The 22,470-nt window shown below is 38.5% G+C and overlaps 1 protein-coding gene across 1 annotated transcript in view; it reads left to right on the top strand.

Annotated features, from left to right (window-relative positions):
* LOC101823627 (transmembrane serine protease 11E) overlaps positions 1-22,470 on the top strand; it is a 47,575-nt gene that overhangs the window by 9,971 nt on the left and 15,134 nt on the right. The window contains exons 2-6 of the mRNA XM_040747294.1: positions 7,550-7,674; positions 15,098-15,219; positions 17,526-17,593; positions 18,911-19,074; positions 21,644-21,682. Coding sequence (XP_040603228.1) covers positions 7,550-7,674; positions 15,098-15,219; positions 17,526-17,593; positions 18,911-19,074; positions 21,644-21,682 — 518 coding nt within the window. The remainder of the gene's footprint in view (positions 1-7,549; positions 7,675-15,097; positions 15,220-17,525; positions 17,594-18,910; positions 19,075-21,643; positions 21,683-22,470) is intronic.

Raw genomic sequence — 22,470 nt, 5'->3', positions numbered from 1 at the left:
ATTTAGTATAGGATTTTCTATTAAAATATCTTAGGATTTATTTATTTATCTAACAATATAATATTTAAAGCCTACTTTTATGCCTACTATGCCAGTAATCTTAAGCTATTTTATAATATGGTAATATTTTTAAAGCCATTCCAATAGTAATTATGAAAGCCTGGTCAGATTTTTTAAATTTAGATTTTTATTCTTTATATACATTACATCCTGACTGCGGTTTCCCCTACCTTCACTCCTTCTAGTACCTCTTACTCCTTCAAACTCACCTTTTCCCATATCCACTCCTCCTCTGTTTCCCTTAAAAACAATGCAGGCCTCCCAGTCAGCTAAACATGGCATAACACATCACAATAAGACTAGGCACAAGCCCTCACAGCTGGGCAAGGCAACACAGTAGGAGGAAATGGTCCCAAGAGCAGGCAAAAGAGTCAGAGACATCCCCACTCCTGCTGTTAGGGGTACCACAAGAACACCAAGCTATGCAACCGCAACTTATGTGCAGAGGACCTAGCTCAGACCCATGCTGGATCCCTGTTGTGGTTTCAGTCTCCATGAGTCCCTATGAACCCTGCTTAGTTGATTCTGTGGGTCAAGTTCTTGTGGTGTTCTCACTGGTCAGATATTATTAAAACTTATTGTAACACTCTGTGTCTGATTGATTTCATACAGCCCCCTTCCTAGAAAATTACTTTTAATGAACTGTTATTGATACTGTCAGTATTGAGGGACATAATAAGAGTTCTTTGCAGCTTTTTTATTTAGATGCTAATTGTAGAGACTGAAGTTAATTACATTGCACAGTGTATTTTTTATGAAGGCCTAATAACGGTGTTGCTGAACGACTGTGCTGCTTTTCCCTTATGGATGCCAAAAAGAAGATATCAGATCATGATTTGTTTCCCCCCTCTATTTTTGTATCTTTTGCTTAGTTTTGTTTGGGAGATGTCTTCTGGAAACCTACCAGTGTTGTGGCATGACTCAAGGAAATGTCTGTACGCAAATATTTTAGCACTATTTCCATTTTATATTTTTGCTTTTATTTTGCCCTCTTTTTCCATCTACAAATTCAGTTTAGTAGCAATGTCAACACCGCCACCACACACTCACATACATGCACCCACACATTATCATAAGTCATTTTACATCAGTCTGTTACAATGTGGGAGACAAATTAGAAACTTTTATTTTAAGTACACTGATAGAGCAAATTATCCAACATAGGTCCCCAATGAATCCCAGAGCTGGAAATAAAAACACTTTTCCTTTATTTATGCTGATGCTGTAAAAATAAAATAGAGATAGTTGTTTGACAATTAGTGGCACTCTTGCTTTAATCACAACTTCTTTATGAGAATTATTAATAATTATCATTATAGGGATTAAACATATAATTCAATCCGCAGAATAAGATGATGTGCTTAGATACTTCATAGAAGTGTTCTGTAATCAATGAATACTATAGAAATATGTTTTTTTGCTATTTTTATAGGAGTAATTTGCTTGATTTTCTTCTTCAAAAAATTAACAATGGCAGCTAGAAAGACAATTCAACTTTTCAGAGCATTTGTTGCTCTTGCAGAGGACTCAGGTTCACTTTCCAGACCCACACTATAGTTCATGATCATCTGAAACTCTAGGGATCTGATGCCCTCTCTAGCTTCCATAGGCACCAGGCAAACAAGTGGTACTCATGTATATATGCAAGCAGTACACTAATACATTAAAAGACAACAATGAAAACACACTCCCTGTCTTAGGGTTACTCTTGTTGTGATGAAATACCATGACCAAAAGCAACTTGAAAAGGAAAGGGTTTATTTCTTTCACAGTTCTCTATAACAGTTCATCATCAAAGCAGTGAGGAGGGGAACTCAAACAGGGTGGGAACTCAAGTAGGCCAGGAATCTGGAGGCAGGAGCTGATGCAGAGGCCACAAAGGGATCATCTGCTTACTGACTTGCTCAAATGGCTTGCTCAGTCTGCTTTCTTGTTGAACTCAAGACCACCAGCTCAGGGATGGCACCACACACAGTGGCTGGGCCCTTCCCCATCAATCACTAATTAGGAAAATGCCTACTTATTGGAGGTATCTTCTCAGTTGAGGTTCCCTCCTTTCAGATAATATCAAGTTTATATAAAATCAGTAAGCACATCACCTATGCTTACATGTATTTTTAGTTTGTTTCTTCCTTGGGTACTTGAATAGTTTTGTTTTAGGAATATCAGAAAGAGTAAAAATCACACTGCCCTGACAAATACATGGTTTGCTCAAATAAAATGCAGCTGAAGCATTTGCATGGGTAGGAAAAGCAGGCATGATCTCGTAAGCCAGAGTGGTTCTCAGACTTCCTAATGCTGTGATCCTTTAATACAGTTCTTCATGCTGTGGTGACCCCCAGCCATAAAATTATTTGTTGTTACTTCATAACTGTAGTTTTGCTACTGTTGTAAATCATAATGGACGTATTTTATATGCAGGATATCTGATGTGCAACATCCAAAGAGGTCTCAAACTAGTGCCAAACATGTAGTAAACACTGAGTAAATGTTAGTTGATGTGCCACTATTTTATTTTATTTTATTTTTGTTTTTTGAGACAAGGTTTCTCTGTGTGTACTTGGCTGTCCTAGAATTGCCTTTGTAGAACAGGTGAGCCTTGAACTCAGATATCTGCCTGTCTCTTATTCCTGGGTGCTGGAATTAAAGGCATGCACCACCACACCAAGCCTGCTTTTTATTTTTTAATTAAAATTTTAATGTGCACACTCATGGGTGGTGTATGTGTGTGTGTGGAGGTGTGCATGCTTCTGAATGTGTGCCTGTGGGGGCCAGAGGTCTCCATCAGGTGTCCTTCTCTGTTGCTCTCCATCTTGTTTTTTGAGACAGAGTGTCTCTCTGAGTTTGAAGCTCACCAATTGGACACAATGTCAAGTGAGTCCCTAGGAACCTTTTGTCTCTGCCTGCTGGGATTATAGCATGTGTTGCTATGTCTGCCAATGCGGGTGTTGGAGATCTGACTTGGGTCCTCATTCTTGTGTACCAAGCATTTCACTTACTAATACATCTCCACAGCTCATTGTGTTGTATCTTGAGCACTGACTTACAACATTTGTAATGCCATAGATTCCATGATGTTAACACTTTGTGGTACCTTTTCTTTTATTGTTCTGATATTATAGCATGTGTGTTATAACATGTCTTAAATATGTCTTATTATTTGCATTTTTGCTTTGTGCACTTTAGTAGCAGTGTTATAGTAGAAAGAATATATAGTTAGAAAATCAAGTAAATAGTAGCATTAGCCATAAATCTTGATCACCATATAACATATTTTGCAAAAGGGAGGCTTTCTGAAATAGAAGTTATTCTTAACAAGGTCTGACTTGCCTTCCCTTGTCTTCAGTATCTCAAGTTTCCTAGATCTGAGGTGGACTCCACATTCATTGAGAAAGATCAAACACCATAGTGTGCTACTGAGAAATGACTTTTTTACAACTCAGTTTAGTTAACTTTCCTGAACAGTAAGCAATTCTTGAACATGGGGTAAGAATTCATACAGAGAGATAAAGTTCAAGCTTATCACCAAGAATGTACAAAAACAAACATACAAACAAACAAAACAGCCAAAAAAAAATCAAAGCAAAAGCATGTCAACATGATGCTCAGGATACGAAGTAGAGAACTTTTAAGTCATCTCCTAAATACACAAATGCATTTTTTTTTAGTAGACTCTAAGATACTCTACATAGGAGACAATAGGAAGACTTTGTTAAGGGAAGCAGTGTAGTTACAACAGGCTACACCATCGCCCATGGCAGTTGAAAAAGATAGTTTACTAGAACTGAGAGTGTTTCAGAGCCTGGGGAGCTAAAAGAGAAAACTGTTATCCAGTAGATACTGGTGGAAATTTCCAGAACATGTTCATTGGCAGCAGAGTGGGAGACAGACTTGGCAGTACCATAGCAGGAAAAGATCATGAGTGTTGACTTGTAGGCTATCCATTGAACAGCCATAGTAAACTGTAGTTTAGGTACCCAGTCTGATTTATGACTTGTTTTTTTTTAATACAATTTTCATACTTTTTAGTGATTGAAAACAAATCAGGACACAAAATACTTTGACAATTAGAACATATTTAAATATTGGTCTCTAGATATGAAAACATACAAGGACACACCTGTGCTCTGCATTGGTTGTGTATTGTCTGTGGCTGCTTTACGACACAGTGACAGAACTGAGTAGCAGTAGCAGACAACCCACAGCCAAAAAACCAAACAGATCTCTCACTTTAACCTTCACACAAAAGCTGCTCAAGCTCCGGCTGAGGAATCTGCTGACCATTCTTCAGGATCACCAAGTCATGGACATCGTGACTGTGCTTGCTAGAACAGCGGGGCTACTGAGCTGCTGAGCTGGGGCAGTTGGCCCTGATTAATGCCAGGGAGAATAAATAAGAAATCTGAGAGCCTCTGTTGTGGACAGGGTGCTGACTGGGCTCAGTAGCTGCCTGTTCTGACAAGCTCTCCTCAGGAGCATCAGACTCCTTATGTAATCACCACAGCCTGCCAGCAGGCTTGCTGGCTGTTCCACCTCCCCCTCTCCCTCACATTTTGCTGTCATTACCTTTCTTTTTTAGTGATGTTCTAAAAATGATATCCTAAGAAATGATATTGATAACACAATATTGGGCCTATTACTTCTCTTCCAGTAAATTAAGGCCAGTCAAATATATCTATACCTCATCTCCTATATTTATTCAACTTCTCACCAATCACACATTTCCCCCAAATGAAAAGAAAAATTAGAAAGCAATTTGGCAATTTGAATTTATTGAAAGAATTAGAATTCAAAAAGTCTTCCTGAAGGTGAATTTAGGTGAATTATACTAAGTTTTGGAGTGGCAAAGAAGTGTTTGAACATGATACCTGATATAGGACATGCACCTGATACAGGAGCATCCACTGACACGAGAAATAGATTTATTTATCCATTTTGTTGATTTTTTTAGAACTCTTTCCAACCATATCTACTTTGGAACAATTTAGTAATGAATGACTTGCTGAGAAAAAGAAAGGTAACTAAGAAATGATATGCTATACCTTAACAAAGGGAAAAAAGAAACAAAGTTATTTGGCATGAAAAACAATGTTACAGATTGGGGAAGGAAGATAGAGTGTTTCAAGTGGCAAATGTCTTGGTATCACTATTACTATCAATGATTAAAATAATTATGATAGATGCTACTGGTATTTGTATATTTTTTCATATAGCATTCAATGTAATAAAATGACCTACCATTTTTACCTCCACTGAGCTCATCCAGTTAGGAGTGGGAATAAGAATCTTTGTTTTTCATACAGAGAAAACATGTGTGAGAATTGCGTTTACTGGGATAGAGAAGTTGGTGGCATCATGCAGAAATACACTTTCATAATTGTTTGCCTAAATTGTTTTAACTGGATTCTTTGTCTTTATCCCATGATACCCTTCCTAACACCAAAGAAAGCATGCCACTCAGATACTGTGGGGATCAGGAAAGGAAGCCAGAGTGGTACCTTGGCACGGTAGTGAAATGAAGAACACACACACACACCTCAGACCTGATTTTCCTTAGTCAGTTTTTAAATCTTTATAAGCTCTCTTTATCATCTCTTTTCTCCCTCTTCTCCATTCAATTCAAAAGCCTATTTATTATTTAAAGAATCTATCATAAAAATAAAACATGCATAGATTCAAATGAAAGTTGTGTTTATTTCTTATTCTCCTTACTGCTAGTGATTCAGCACCCCTATATTTTTATTATGCATATACAATACAGTTACCTTAAATAATAGAAGGTAAAATACATCTCATTTGTATTTATCATATTTTTTATTAAATGGATAAATTGACCACTTTCATGTTAATACAAGCAGATTTGAACTCATCAATTTAGTGACTGCTTTGCTTGGATTTCTGTATAGATTTAAAAAGTCACTGTCGAACACATAACACATACAACTTCTACTTCATATCTCAGCATAGTAGCCATATACTTTTCGCTATCCTATCCCGATTTCTGTAACATAAATATATATTCTTTATCTGGCATGCATGGACATTCATTGATAACCTTCTCTCCCTGTATCAACACCAAAGTCTTGCTTACGTCTGCTGTATGCATCTCCTGTCTTCTGCAACAGATGAATAGCAAGCATTCAGAGATACAAGGGGCAGGAACCAGGCTGGTGAGCTTCTGAGGCACAAGCGTACATGGAAAAAATAAGCACCTCATAGAAAAGTATTTTTATGCTATAGTAATTGCCATTCCAGGAACAGGTGTTTGGAACCCTACTCAAGAGAGAATTGGTGATCAAAGAAGTCAGACAGAGAACACTGAAGTTTCCATGGCTACCGTCCCATGGGAAAAGCATAACAAGAAGGGAGGGAAACAACGAGGCTCCCATGGGCCTAGATGCTAGGACAGGCAAGATCCTGTGAAGATGGTAACACCAATTTTCCCTACTTAGTGCACAAAGATGTAATGATGGTGCTGAAAGACCAATGCGATAGTATTTCCTGGTGGTCCTATACACAAAGCAATGAGTCCTCTTAATTTGTGTAGGTAAATCATATTTATTGTAAAGTACTCTGCAGTTTGCAAGAAGCTTCCTGCGCTCACTGGGGTGCTGTAGACAGGATGGGTGTCCTGTGCCTTATTGATAGGTGAAGAAACTTAGCATCTGAATGGTTGGAGCCTGAGTCAGAGCTGGTAAGGAACAGTCTGGAAGTAGAATCCTCTTTAACGGGGATTCAAGACCAGGGATTCCTCCACCAGGACATCACATTCTCTCCATCTTTTATGTATTGGACAAATAGTATTCTAGAAAGAAAGAAGCCCATTTCACTCAATTTATAGACATGAGAAATTAAAAAAAATAGCAGCATTATAGTCAAAAGCCTTACCAAGCAGTGCCTTTCTTTTATTTATTTACTTCCTTAGCATTTGAATTTGCTTAGCAACTAGAATATATAATCTGAATGGCTGGCAATTCAATCAACCAAACAAAAGTCAGGTCTGCCAACAGGTCTTAAGACTATGCATTGAGGGGAAGACAAAGTCACAGAGAAAGGGCTCCTAAAATATCACAGAAGCACACAGGTAAATATTAGCTCTAACACTAGGGCTTTTAGGAGGCCTTCCTTATTCCCTTCTCTGTGCCCTCAAGGTTAGGGTTGGGATTTAACAGCTAACTCACACAGAATCCTTATGTACATGCCAGGCAATCGTGTCACTATTCTACATATATAACTTTTGTTTAGCCCTTACAAATAATCCTATGATATAGAGACCATTCCTATCATCTTTGTGTTATAAATAAAGAAACTACAGCATGGAAGAGTCAAATGACTTGCCTGACATCAGACAGTTAGAACCAGGGTTTGTCTCAGCAGCTGAAAGCCAAGACAGCATGGTACCATCTGAATGTCCAGCCTTCCTAACTTACCTAAAGTGTAGAGGAGGAATGTAATACCACCTAATCCACCTATTTGCTTCCTTTCTCAGGCCACCTGTGGTGAGGGCCAGGAAGAGAACCTGTGTGGAGCCCTGGGTTATTGGCCTCATCTCTTTTTTATCCCTAATTGCCCTGGCTGTGTGCATTGGACTCACTGTACACTATGTCAGATACAGTAAGTATGGGATGCCCTGGTATCATGTGACTTGCTCCTGCTGTTTCCTCATGGAATTTCCTGTTTTGGCTTGCCTCAGGGTTGTTTCCACATCACTATGATTTATTTGCATAGCTAAGAACACTTGGACTGCTTTGTTTTTCATTTTAATCTCCACGAACCAAGGAGGACCCACTTTTCCATCTTTAATGGGACATTGCTTCCTGCTAGGAATAGAATGCTACTTTTCGTAGTAACTGATAAGGGAGTCTTATATAGGGGTAGACCACAGGTTAGCTCGAATAGAATGTTTTGGGTTAGTCACAGGATAATAACCTTGATTAAAAAAAATCTAGTTCATCAAAATCTTAACACTCCAATGAATGAATTAAACAATGAAATATCATGTAAGGCTAGCCAGGCATTGGTGGCACACACCTTTATTTTTTTATTTTTTTAATTTTCCAGTTTAAATTTAGATAAGAAACAAGGTTGTTTCACAAGTCAGTTCCAGGTCCCTCTCCCTTTCCCTCCCCTCCTCCCGTGTCCTCCCCCAACCCCCCCCCCCCGTTATCCCCTAATTCCCCCAGGGAGGGTGAGGCCCTCCATGGGGTATCCATAGTCTGTCATTTCATATAGGGCAGGGCCTAGAACCTTCCCCAAGAGTTCAGGGTGAGAGTGCACCTCACATTGTTCTATGGGAGTCCAAAGTCCGTGTGTATACTTGGGATGGGTACTGATCTGCTGCCCAAGGCTCAATAGATTACCTAGGCCTCCTCACTAACACCCAGATTCAGGGGGTCTTGATGAGTCCCATGCTGGATTCCCAGGCTGATGCCTGGGATTCATGAGTTAACCTTTGTCTGGTCCACTGTTTTTTCTGGGGGTTAAACCAGCCCAGTCTTAATCCCTTTGGTCATCAGTCCTCCCTCTCTGTTACTGGCTTTCTTGAGTTCAGCTCAGTACTTAACCAAGGGGAGTCTGCCTCTTCTTCGATCAGCCACTAAATGAAGTTTCTGTTTCCCAGACTCTCTGGCCATAGGATTGTAGGCTGGCACTCCCCAGATCTATGTCTAAAATCCATATATGAGAGAGTACATGCCATGTTTCTCTTTTTGTGACTGGGTTACCTCACTCAGGATGGTTTCTTCTAGTGTCATCCATTTGCCTGCGAATCTCATGATTCCATTACTTTTTTCTGCTGAATAGTACTCCATTGTGTAGATGTACCACATTTTCTCTATCCACTCTTCGGTTGAGGGACATCTAGGTTGCTTCCAAGTTCTGGCTATTACAAATAAAGCTGCTATGAACATAGTGGAACAGACATCTTTGTTGTATGAATGGGCATCTTTTGGATATATGCCTAAGAGTGGAGTTGCTGGGTCTTGTGGTAGGTTTATTCCCATTTTTCTGAGGAATCTCCATACTGATTTCCAAAGTGGCTGAACCAGTTGGCACTCCCACCAGCAATGGAGGAGTGTCCCCCTTTCACCACATCCTCTCCAGCATAAATTGTCATTGGTGTTTTTGATTTTAGCCATTCTGACAGGAGGGAGATGGTATCTCAGAGTTGTTTTGATTTGCATTTCCCGGATGGCTAAGGATATTGAGTACTTTCTCAAGTGCCTCTCAGCCATTTTAGACTCCTCTATTGAAAACTCTCTAGTTCTGCAGCCCACTTTTTAATTGGGTCCTTTGATGTTTTGGGGATTTGCTTCTTGAGTTCTTTGTAAATTTTGGAGATCAACCCTCTGTCAGATGTGGGATTAGTGAATATTTTTTCCCATTCTGTGGGCTGCCTTTTTGCCTTGCTGACTGTGTCCTTTGCCTTACAGAAGCTTCTCAGTTTCAGTAGGTCCCATTTATTAATTGTTGATCTCACTGTCTGTGCTACTGGTGTTATGTTCAGGAAGCTGTCTCCTGTACCAATTCGTTCAAGGGTACCACCCACTTTCTCTTCTAAGAGGTTCAGTGTGGCTGGATTTATGTTGAGGTCTTTGATCCATTTGGACTTAAGTTTTGTGCATGGCGATAAACATGGATCGATCCGCATTCTTCTACATGCCAGTCTCCAGTTATGCCAGCACCATTTGTTGAAGATGCTTTCTTTATTCCATTGTATATTTTTAGCTTCTTTGTCAAAGATCAGATGTTCGTACGTGTGTGGGCTAATACTCGGGTTTTCAATTCGATTCCATTGGTCTACCTGTCTATTTTTGTGCCAATACCAAGCTGTTTTCAGAACTACAGCTCTATAATAGAGCTTGAGGTCAGGGATGGTGATGCCTCCGGACGTTGCCTTGTTGAACAGTGTTGTTTTGGCTATCCTGGGTCTTTTGTTTTTCCATACAAAATTGATTATTGTTCTTTCAAGGTCTGTGAAGTGTTAAGTGAAGCTTTTTCTTTGCTAACTGCTTTGGTATATCCCCCGCCAGTCGCCTGGGCTCTGCCGCGCCAGCCTGGTTCTAGATCTGCATCAGTCCCAAATAAACACACAGGAGGCTATATTAATTATGAAGCTGTTGGCCTTGCTTGTTTCTTACTAGCTACCTCTGACTTAAGTAATTACCCCATAATTGTTAATCTAAGTATTTCTCTTACCGGAGAGGTTTCCGGGCTTCCTACCCCAATGGTTACATCTCGAACTCTCCTGTGTTTCTCCTTCCCAGAATCCTCCTGGACTCCTAGCCCCACCTATCTAGATTCCTATAGGCTCAACAGTACTTTATTGACAAATAACAGGCAAATAACAGGACTTCCCCAACAATGAAGAATGGCACACACCTTTAATCTCAGCACTTGGGAGGTAGAGGCAGGCAGATCTCTGTGAGTTTGAGGCCAGCCTGGTCTACAGAGCGAGTTCCAGGATAGCCTCCAAAACAATACAGAGAAACCCTGTCTCGAAAAACCAAAAAAAGAGAAATATCATGTAAGGCTAAACTGTATTCTTCACTAAGTAAGTTGGAAAGGCATTCACAATGGTGTATGGTTAAATAAGTGCCTATGTTTTTTAAATCTTATCTTGGAATGTTGCTGATGACAGATGATAAGATATGCTGATGTTAATTATGAGGAGGTTCACTTTGTGGTTATGAGGTCTCTCACTGCCAGATGAACTGCTAGTTGCTGTTATTAAGAAGGTACCCAGGGGACTACAGAGCTATTCTTCCAGGATGTAACAACCCTTCTGAAGTTTCTCTGTACTGTGCCTTGAGTTTTAATTAGTTGACTCAACTACGACCTCTTAGTTTAATATCTCCCTGGTGATTATGTTTTGATATTGAAGGCCTTGAAACCATAGAAGCTACTCACTTGATTTTAATTTAATTGGGAATCTGACACAGGTGCTTTCCTATATAGAGCAACAGTGATCTGTAACCTGATTATGTTCCTTTACTATCTACAAAGTGCAACTTCAATTTCCAGACCAAGGTGGATATATCACTTTTGGTTGGTTTAAAGAAAAACAATGCTTAAAACAGATTTTTGAGGTGGTATTTATGTACATGCAGGTCTTTAAAATTGGGATGTCTTTATTTTGATAATAGAAGAATATTTAATACAAAAAGTTGCTAAAATAGCATTACAAAATACATATCTGTTATGAATATACAGAGCATTATTATGCTGCAAGCATTGTTATTTCTCAATGCATGTATAAGGCTGTCATTTATTCATTTTTATATTTCTAAAATTTTGAGTATTCCTGGCATGAATTAGAACCATTATAAGTATTTATTTACTATTGAGTGATAAAAATAAATGACACTTTTTCTTTAGGATTATTGGGTTTCATAAGAAACCCCTAGTAACATTAGAGACTTGATCCCTTTTGTGAGAGAAAAACATCTTCTTACATCTCCTTTGCCTCTTTATAAACCAAGTTTTATAAGATTTTGTGTCTTATTCACATGTGTACACTGAAAACCAGGTCATGTTTTCCAGTAACTGGTTGCTATATCATACTGTTTGGATGATCAGCTCAAACACTGCAGCACATAACTTCCAGTACCCACGCAACACACCTGAATAAACAATGATTCTAGTGTGTTACTATTTTGTATGTGTGACATTTTGTATGTGTGACGTGTGATGTACCATCTGGGGGTGAAAACTAGCAACCGGGTAGCTAAAACATTCAGGAGCTCACATGCCAAGGTAAATAGATGTGTTACAGTGTAGACATGTGACTAGATTTGGGAAAACATCATCTTGAACCTCACATTATGAATTGAGGACAGCTTAGAATTGTTTGTGTATCTCCTGTCCTGTGCCTCTGGGGTTATATTTATACTTTTCTGTACTCTGGATGTCAGGTGGAGCTCTTAGTGAACAATATCACTGTTAAGTTGTAGAATTTCTAGCCTGTTAGAAAATTATCAAAGACTCATGTTTGTCCATACTTTTAATATAATTGATATTCACTAAATGACAAGAGATAGCATATAATACTAGAAGCTGGAAATATTACTAAAACTCAGTGGCCTGTTTAAGTTCACAGAGCAAAGTCCAACATTGATTTTCTAAATAGTTCCTGTGATTGATCCATGAGAAAGTTCTGATTGTTGACCATACTTGCCTTTTAAAAGGGCAAATTCAAATGATCCACTCTATAATTTAAAAAGAAAAAGCTGTGCTTAAGTGAATAAAGGGAACTTTACTCTCTTCTTGATAACATTGATATTTAATGTTTGATTGAGTACTGAATACATCAGCATCATCTTGGAACATTTAGAAATTCAAATTTTTCATGTACGATTATCTTGCTTTGCCAGGATTCCCAGGTGGCCCATCTATTTACACATTACAGCTTCAGAAGCACCATTACAAACTAAACAATGCAGCCTAGTAGATAGTTATAGTTAAGCATGAGACAGATGTTTCAAATGCAAACTAGAGCTGGAGAGATGTTCTAATAGGTAAGAGAGGTTACTGCCCAAGCACAAGTGTCTTGATTTTGATTTCTTAGCAGGTGTGGTCACAAGTGTCTGTAACTTTGGGGGTGGCGTATAGAGATGGACAGATCCTAGGAGCTTGCTGTTACTCAGCAAGCAGAAAGAGGGCTTCCGGTTCAGGGTGAGATCCTGTCTTGGGAGAGTGATAGATAACATCATTCCATCTCCCTTGGCTTCCACATATGGATGTACTTGTGTGTGCATGCACACAGAGACATAGACAAAGACAGACAGACAGACAGACAGACACGCCATATTACCCAACAAGGTAAAATGAAATACAAAATAGAATAACATCCGTTTACAAACTTTTATTTCAAGCACATATATTTCAGGGACTTGCCTGTTATTCGTGTCATCTTGGTCATTCAAGGCCAGGTTTGTGTAGGAGAAATAACAAAATTGGCCACTCTCCCTTGTCCCTCACTTGATTTAGGAATGCTCAGAAGCCTCTGAACTTTCATTGTCTCCAACCTACTCTTTCTCTTCATACATCATCATTTGTTGTTTAGGCCTGTTAGAGTGACCACCAATTTCTCCTCCTGTTCTGCCAAATTCTCTAGATGAACAAGACATTATCTTTGTGTTTACCAGGGCTTTTTGAATTAATATTATAATAAAAACTGCATAAATTTAGGGGCCTGCAAGAAGGTTCAGTGCCCCAAAATGCTGGCCATGTCTTATATCTGACTGCCCTTTTGATTTTGATGTAAAGGTGTAGGGAAAGAGACGAATCCAGAAAGTTGTCCTTAGACCTCCACATGCTTCCCATGGCTCTTGTGCCACACACACATACCCTATGCACACACACATGTGTGTGTGTGTGTGCATGTGTGTGTGTGTTGGGTTGGTTTTATAAGACAGGGTTTTTTTGGGTAACAGGCCTTGTGGTGATGTTTTGTTTATGATATAACAAATGAAGCTTGCCTGAAGATCAGAGAAGTAAAATAGCCAGCCACTAGAGGGTTCTCACCTCTACTACTGCTCAGACCAAAACTGGCCATCCACCAAACCTCAGATTACATCTCCAGACTGCAGAGCTTTTCACACTGCACTGAGCTCCTGTCTCCTCCTACCTTATATTCCTCTCTAGTTCTGGGATTAAAGGTGTGGAATCCCAAGTGCAGAGATCACCTTTGTCTGAGCTTTGTTTCTCTTTTAGACTGGATCGATTTAGTGTAGCTCAGGGTGGCCTTAAACTAACAGAGTTCTGTCTGCCTCTATCTCTCATGTGCTGGGATTAAAGGCATGTACAACCTGGTTAATATATATATATATATATATATATATATATATATAATCCCATAGTTTTAATGAGTGGCTGTTTGTTTTGTTTTGCTGTTTTCAGTCTAAGAAACTGCATGTCAGTAGCCTGTGCTTTAGTTAGGACTTGTCTTGAAATTCAGTAATATATTTTCTGACTGTGTCACATTATTTTTGTCAAATTATTTATATTTCCAAGACTGGATACCTCTAGATATAGATAATACTGCCTTCTAATGGGGTTATTGTAAGTTAAACCAGGTGTGTGACTAGCCTGAGACACTAGTGCTCAGTGTTAGTTCCCTTCTCTTCTGGGGGTTAAGGAAAGAATGAGGAGGAAGGGGAAAGGGGAAGAGCCAGAGCCTGGGTGCGGCATAGTCCATTTTTTTTTTACAATAACCATTTTCAATGGTCTTAGGTTGTTATTGTATTTGTAATGCTTAGGACAATGTTTGTCACAGAAATGTGGTAGGCATTGATATCCACTGAAGGTAGACACAAGTCTCCCACTTGACTCACTCATGTATAGAAGAGAAACACTAGACTACATTAATTCTGTAGTAGGTAAGCTAACCAGGTTGTGTGAGTTGGCATCGGTGACTGAACACAATGGCTAACAAGCATACAAGGCATCCCATAAACCCAGTGGGGCAAAATAAATTCTGTGACAGAGGAGACCAGTGAACGTATATACCTGGAAGGTTACACCAGGTGGCAATTCTCTAAATTTCTATTTTCTGAATTCCTACCCTCATTTCCATTTCCAGAAAAATATATTTTCTCACACTACAGACCATGATTGATGAATCTTTTACTGAATGTGGGAGGATGCTGTACTCTTAATATAAAATAATTCAACCCTGGGAAGCATCTAAATACAACTTGATGTGTTCATTCAGATGACATGACTGGATACCCTTTGGGCTAACTAGGGAATGGATAACATATGAGCAATTAGCCCACAGTTTCCCATGTGTTATTTGCACAACACTCCAGAGCACCAGGCATTTCTCAACAACTTTTACACTCTATATAATATTATGATGAATATTTCCCTTTGTTCTCAGATCACTTTGGGGCCTGGAGCAGGGTGATGGAGCTGATGACCAGTGATAGGAGCATTCCTTCTTGTCTTAGTGTTTCAAGTAATCACTGAATGGGATAGTAATGATGCTTTATACATCTGATAAAGATTATGATGGGTTTTGCCTCTTTCCTTGTAGATCAAAGAAAGACCTACAATTACTACAGCACATTGCCATTCACAAGTGACAAGCTATATTCTGAGTTTGGAAGAGAGGCTTCTAAAAATTTCACAGAAATGAGCCAGAGAATTGAAACTATGGTGAGTAGCTTTTTCTCTATGACATGGACCATATACTTCTGAAATAGCCAATCAGTTTATTCCCTACATATCTCTTAAAATTTATAGGAAGTCATACATAAGGAATCAGAAACAAAAGTCACAGTAGCTGACTTAGAATACTCCATCAGCAAGGCCAAACCACGTAGCATCTAGCCATTCATTAATGTCTGTTATTTTCTATGCTTATTATTACTTTTGATCAACACAGTGAAGAAATTCTGGAGATGTGAGATTGACCCAGAATAAGGTTCTTTCACACAGACCTCCATTCTAGGGGAAAGTCTCTGAGCAAAAGAATGTATCGGTTAAAACAATCCAGACCCATACACAAACACTATGTTTTACTTGTAGACATATCTAATGCGCCAGTTTGGTGCATAAGGCATTAGTCAATCTGGGAGAGGAGACAATAGCTAAGAAAATAGAAAACCAGTGGCACAGACCAAAAGGAGAAAGCTCTGAGTGGTGAATTCCCATCACCATATTATCTAGACAACAACTAAAAAAGTTTCTTGGCCAGTGAGATAACGTAAGGTATGATGTGATGGAAATAAAACTGAAGAGCAAATTCTACCATCAGCTGTCAGTCAGTGACATATCAGTATGTGGCAGATCACCTTTCATTCCAGACAAATATCCTTGTGTGTTAATTTCGGTATTAAATTAATGTAATTTGCAAAATTGTCTGCTAGTTTCAATATTCTGAATAGGAACAGAATGGAAATGACATGTCGGCCTATTTTTGTTGCTACAGTAAAATGTTTCAGTAGTTTATTTCCAATGAATGGAGGTTTATTTTGGTTCATGGATTAGAAAGTGCTAGGTTGTAGGGTTACATCTGATGATGGCCTTCCCTTCTTGGCAGATTCAGCAAGGGGCCTTACCACATCACCAGTCAAAAGATAGAGAGCACCTGAGTAGTGAGTCTCTTCTACTCTCTCATTTTCTTCCAACCCATCAGAATTCAGTCTGGGCTCTGCCCTAAAAACCATATCTAATCTGACTCACCTCCCAAATGCCCCACCTTTGAACACCATGATTTTTCAATTTCTTACTACATTACAATGGTGATTAAACTTCAATGTGAAGCCCTGGGAGGCCTTGCAACTATGTCTAAACCACAGACTTTCCAACACCCTTTCACAGAAACTGTGGAGCTCTCTGAGATCCTGGGGACTTATGTACTCAACAGGGAAACATTCAAAGCAGCGCTTCCCTAATGTTAATACACTTGTAAAGTAAGGAAAGGGAACAGAGCTCAGAAAGTCCACATGTCACTGTATCCCTTGTTTTTTGTGCCATTTGCTAAAATAAATTTTCTAAGTTCCAAATTGATGTCAGTCTACATGAATAAATAATAATTTTGAAATTACTTGATAAAAATAAACCCTTAAGTGAAAAATTCCAAGAGACCCAATACAGGTCATATCTGTACTATTGTCACTGTAGCATCAGTTCTGGAGGGCAGATTCAAGAATCAAGGAAATATAAGAACAGAAGAAAAAATTAACTCTTTCTTCAAAACACTAGTTTGCACTCACTGTGTCTCAAGAGTATCTACACACTGAAAATAAATAACTGAAATCTTGTTCAAGTCCTGAATTTTAGAGTTTTTCATTTAAACTGTTGATAGCAAGAAATAGCTTCACAAAACTACTTCTGTCATCTTACTAGACAAACTTGGTAGCTGGGGTTTTTCAGAACTCCAATTCATGGGACTTAGAGCATTTTCAGTGCTGAGCTGGGCACTCTGTATGTGAGCACACTTAGTTACTGTCTCCTACAGCACTGACACACATCTTTTCAACAACCAGCTGTCACTTAGGACAATTACTTCATTACTTTTCCAAAACATGAGTCCAAACAATTTTTTTCTTTTAAATCATTTTGCTCAGGCATTTTGTCACAGTGATAGAAATTTAAAAAATTAAAGTAAATGCTTCATTTTCTTTGTCTGTCTCCAGTAAGAGTTCTTAACTCAGGAAGTAGGGGGTGAAGTGTCTTAAGGAAACTGCATGCTCACTGTCTTTCATATCCTTGTGAGCAGAACTTGTAGGCCCGCCCTGGCCTCAATGTGACTGTCCTTCTGAATACAGAGTTGAACTCTCAGCACTGGTAGGAAGCCAAAGAGGAGTATTCAGCTTCAGTACATTGTGAATGTTCTCAATGCGTTTTCTTTGTTTGCTTGCTTCGTCTTGTACTTTAATTTTCTCTAGAGCATTGGATTAACTGGAAGAATTCCCGAAACCCGTTCTTTCTGATGTGTTTCAAATGTCTTTAAACAGGTGAAAAATGCATTTTATAAATCTCCACTGAGGGGACAACTGGTCAAAGCTCACATTATCAAGTTCAGGTATGTAGATGGAAGATGTCATTCTGGATTTAACTTAATGCAGAAATTGTTTTTTAATGCTGAAGCTTCTAACTTGGTCAGTAATAAATATATATTAAAATACTAATGATATGATGTGATTAAGTTTAACAAGCATTTATTCACATGCTATATGAATGAGCTAAAGTGTAATTTATTTAGTCTCTAATTTGAAAATGAACATTTGCAAGATGCCTGATAAGGGCAGAGGTATAGACTAATTTAATAGCAAGCACTATCCTGGCAAATGAGATCTTTATGTCTTCATGTTATGTATTACCCACCCCCATCCTAGTTAATTTAGCCTATTTTTTCCATTCTATATTTTTATGCTCCAAACATTTACCTAAGAGGATTTCAGAACTCTTATTAATTACTGCTAAACAGCCAAGGTCAGGACATAACTTTATACTGTTGTTGCTTTGTGTTGGGGACAAGGTCTGGTTATGTAGCTCAGGTTTGCCTTGAACTCTCAATCATTTTGCCTCAGTCTTTGGATTATGAGTGTGTAATTACCTGGCAAAGCAGGGTAAGCACTGCTTATTGTATTATCCAAATGGTACCACTCTAAATTAATTCCCAGTCTGTGATTAGCTGATATCTCCGAGGCATCATTTTGATGACTTTCTCCTGAAGAATTCTATACCTGAGATAGAATCCTTTTTGGGTATCTCTCTACTTCTTAAATTTCCATTCTCTTTAAGGGTACATCATCCACATGACATCTTATGCTATTGGCATCTAAAGTTTTATGTCCAGTCTGAATGGTTTTCTTGATTTCTGTAACTGTTTGCCTGTTCCTGCACACCTGGCAAAAGGCAGCATGGTGAATTTCCTAACTCAAGAAGAATTTAATCACACCACTGAGAGACCTGGAGTTGCTACACAAGCCTGCTTTCCCCAGGCCCCTTAGTTCATAAAATAACTAAGCATCATCGGCTTTATTTCCTAAGTCACTTTCCAGCTTGGCAACTCGTCTTAGCCATCCTGCTATTGCTTGTTCTTCCTGCCTTTGGTGCTGGAGCCAGAAGCACAGGTTTGGGGGAAGCATGAGCACATAGAGAATATAGAGTTAAGACACTACCTGAGCTCAGGAACAGAGAAGGTGAGTCTGATTGGATGGAAGGACAGGAAACTGAGCTCAGTAATGCCTAAGTGCTAGGAAAGCACAGTGTTATAGAAAAAGAAAACCAAAGAACCAAGCACAATAATCCTGCTCACAAACTTCCTCCCTCCATCACTTCTTTTCTTTCTCTCCCCACTCTCCTTCCATCCCTTCCTTATATTTTTGGACAATAGTAAAGAATATGATGGAGTGTCTGCTCACATGCTGCTGATCTTCCGAATTCGCTCTACTGAGGACCCTGAATCTGTGCACCAAATTGTTGAACATGTTCTGCATGAAAAGCTGAAACACGCTACAGGACCCCCCAGCGTTGATCCCGAATCAGTTGAAATTAAAAGTAGGCTGCTTTGCTTATTTTCTTACATAGTGTAATTCTAAAATAGCTTTAAGCATTCATTTAAAAAGTCCTTTGTCCTTTAATTGCTGAGGTCCGGACAACTGTAAGTTATTGCTTTGGAACTAAATAATATTAATGAACCATTTTCATCCATGAAAGTGTTCTAAACATAAGCTTCCCACATAGGTTTCCATTATCTCCTGAGAAGTGTCTTCATTGTGCCTTGCATGAGGACACAGAATCTAATTGTCCATGGAAAAAATGGCTTTGAATAGTCTTCTGTGGCTTGTTGCTTCCATCATATGTTCTGAGAATATGATGTAGGGGGAGCTAGCTTTAACATACTTTCTCATGACCATTTCCAGTGAACAACTGTGTTTCACATATATTCATTGTTGTGTGTTTTACAGCTGTAGGTGAGTAGGTTGAGGGAGATATTTTTGTTTAGTTTTTCTGGGACCACAGAGGACTATGCAATAATTTCATAGTTCATGCCAGTACAGTTGTCCACTTGGTCCATGGACTCCATATCCACAGAGTCTGAAAAGCATACTATTTTCATAAAACCAAAATATTAAAAAATATTCTTTCTGAATACAACACTTTCCTTGTTATTCTTTAAGAATGTAAACAACAGCTATCTGTATGGGATTTATATTATCAGGTACTCTAGGTAATCTAGAGAGATTTAAAACATATAGGAAGATGTATACGCGTTACATTCAAATACTGAACCATTTCAGAGCATGGTTGGTGTTTTGACATCCTTGGGAATGTCCTTACACTAATCCTCTGTAGATGCTGAAGGACAACTCTATTGCAATGAGAATAGTACACAAAGATAAGCTGGCTATTTCTAGTTCACTTCCTCATACGACACATCCTTTCAAAGCTTCCTGTCTTTGGCTTATTGATGAGGAAAGAAAGACTGTGTAGAAAAAGGACTATAGATTTCTTTATCTTTATTTCAGTATGGTTATTTTTCCTACCTTTATTTCAGTATGGTTATTTTCAGCTAAAACAATTAGCTAATACACGCAAGGTGTCATGTTCATTGTGCTTATTAGAATGTCATTGCTTTCTTCCTGGGATTTCACAAATTTTTAGTTCAAACACAAACATGCCCTTCTCTATTGCAGTGCCCCCTCCACTTTTGATGTTGAGTTTAACACACTTGTTTTCTACTCGTTTTGAGTCTTGCTATGTTGCCACATGTTGTATGATTACCAGAATTCTGACTTCACAGAGCATCAAGACTGGTACATGCAAGAGACATGATGAACACACAAATTCTATATGCCTCCTATGCTTATAGTGTGTTTGAATATCACACTGGACTTCCCTTTCAAAATGAACGTTGCAAGATAAAATTATTAAGAATTTCAGGGTAGTAACAGAATGACATGAAAACAAGCACATAACTATTTGTAGTATGGGAGCAGATAAAACCCAAACTTTTAGAAATAAGTTGAGATAGAGAATAGATTATATGAAACAGACTACTAAGTAACTGAATAGCAACTGAGGTTCAATAATCAGTCTCCCTATGTCTTCTATTTCCACCAATGGCATGGTGGGAAAAAGAAAAAAGAAAAAAAATGTTGGGGCTGGAGAGATGACTCAGAGTTTAAGAGCATTGGCTGCGTTTCAAGAAGATCTGGGTTCAATTTTCAGTGCATATTTGCCTGTAACTCCAGTTTCAGGGAATCTGACACCTTCACAGAGACACATGCAGGCAAAACATTAATGAACATGCAATAAAAATAAATAAATTAAAAGGAAGAATGCCTGTAATATAGATCTCAGTATGTAAAAATTATTAACCAGAAGAAAAACTAATAGATTAATAGGGATTTGCATGTAGAGTACCTGTCCTGCTATATGTGTTCAAAGAGAATAGTTGGTCCGTAGAAAACTATTAGGTCAGGAATGTGAGCACTTAGGCTATTCTGTACGTCTTGCTTGAGCAAGTGTTTGTATATGACTAGGTCCTTATTGCTGAGTGTACTGAGGTAAGGATGTGGCTGAGTTGAGTGGGAAACTGTGGGCAGTCTTGTATCTAAAAGCCTAGCAGAAAGAAAACTTGGAGAGGAGGAGCATTATCCTTAATTGTGATCATGGAGTTGAGCATTGTGACACACACACACACACACACACACACACAGAGAGAGAAATGATGCTTGGTAATATTATAGTTTAATTTAATATTTATCAAAGAGGGGCCATGGACTCCCAGAATCTTGTTTTCTGGTATAAAACTCACATTCTTAGTTTTCAACACAAAACTTACAAGTCAGCGTTACTGAGAAATGCAGCAGTAATCTACATTATAAACAGATTACCTGTGTGCTTTTTATTCATACCTGAGTTCCAGGCGCATTGTTCATGCTCCGTCTCCTCTTTGAAACAGTAAAAAATGCATATCTGTGATAACCTAACTACATTTCTTTCCTTATAACCCAAAGATGTTGCCTTAGAAATGCAGCAGCTTATCTAGTGCTAAAATCTCAGACAGTGAAGATTCTGTTATGCTCACCCGGACCCTGTTCACCATTTGTTTGTATTTCAGAAATCAACAAGACAGAAACAGACAACTATCTCAATCATTGTAAGTTGAATGTATTTTTTAAGATTGCATTGCCTGGTTGGAAAAAGATAATGTCCAAGAACACTTGCAAGGGCTTTGTGTTGAGAATGCAGAGATAGAACAGAGTTTAGATGGTAGCTCATAACACTATTTTGTCTCTGAGATCTGAGATCTGCTAAGGAATAGCAAAATTGGGAGAACTTCATATTGGTTGTACAGGTGCCTGTGTCCATGGGAATGGAGTGAGTTGCACAACTGTTAGAGAAGTAAAAATATTCTCTTTGCATGTGTTTATATTCATGTTTTTCAACATATAGCATTGAGCCACATGCTGTTATTTTCCACTTAGAGATATAAACTTAATGTCAAACTACTCTACATAAAGTCATCTTGATATTTCTTGTTTACAATAGAAATTGCAGATAATTGTGGATTTGTGGAATATTTGATAAAATTAAATATGATGAAAATTTAAAGGTTTTGATTCTAGACCTAGTCCTGAACTCTCTCAGAGCAGACCAGTCACTGTGGCACAAAGAATATATTTAATGGTTACACAATTGGTAGGACATTTATCATGTTTTTTTTTAATGGAAGGAGGGATTGTGATATGACTCTGCAGGTAAAGGCACTTGCTGCTAAGCCTGATGTCCTGAATTCAATCCCTAGGACTCCCATGGAGGAAGCAGCAGACCAAATACTGCAGGCTGTTCTCTGGCCAACACACACAATAATAGATACACACATACATACACACACACTAAGTAAATAAATGTAATTAAAATTAAACTGAAATCTCAGAATATTGA

The sequence above is a fragment of the Mesocricetus auratus genome, unplaced genomic scaffold, assembly GCF_017639785.1.
Source record: "Mesocricetus auratus isolate SY011 unplaced genomic scaffold, BCM_Maur_2.0 Super-Scaffold_100006, whole genome shotgun sequence".
Lineage (NCBI taxonomy): Eukaryota > Metazoa > Chordata > Mammalia > Rodentia > Cricetidae > Mesocricetus > Mesocricetus auratus.
Note: the sequence above shows the minus strand (reverse complement) of the source record. Positions and strands in the feature narration are given on the sequence as shown.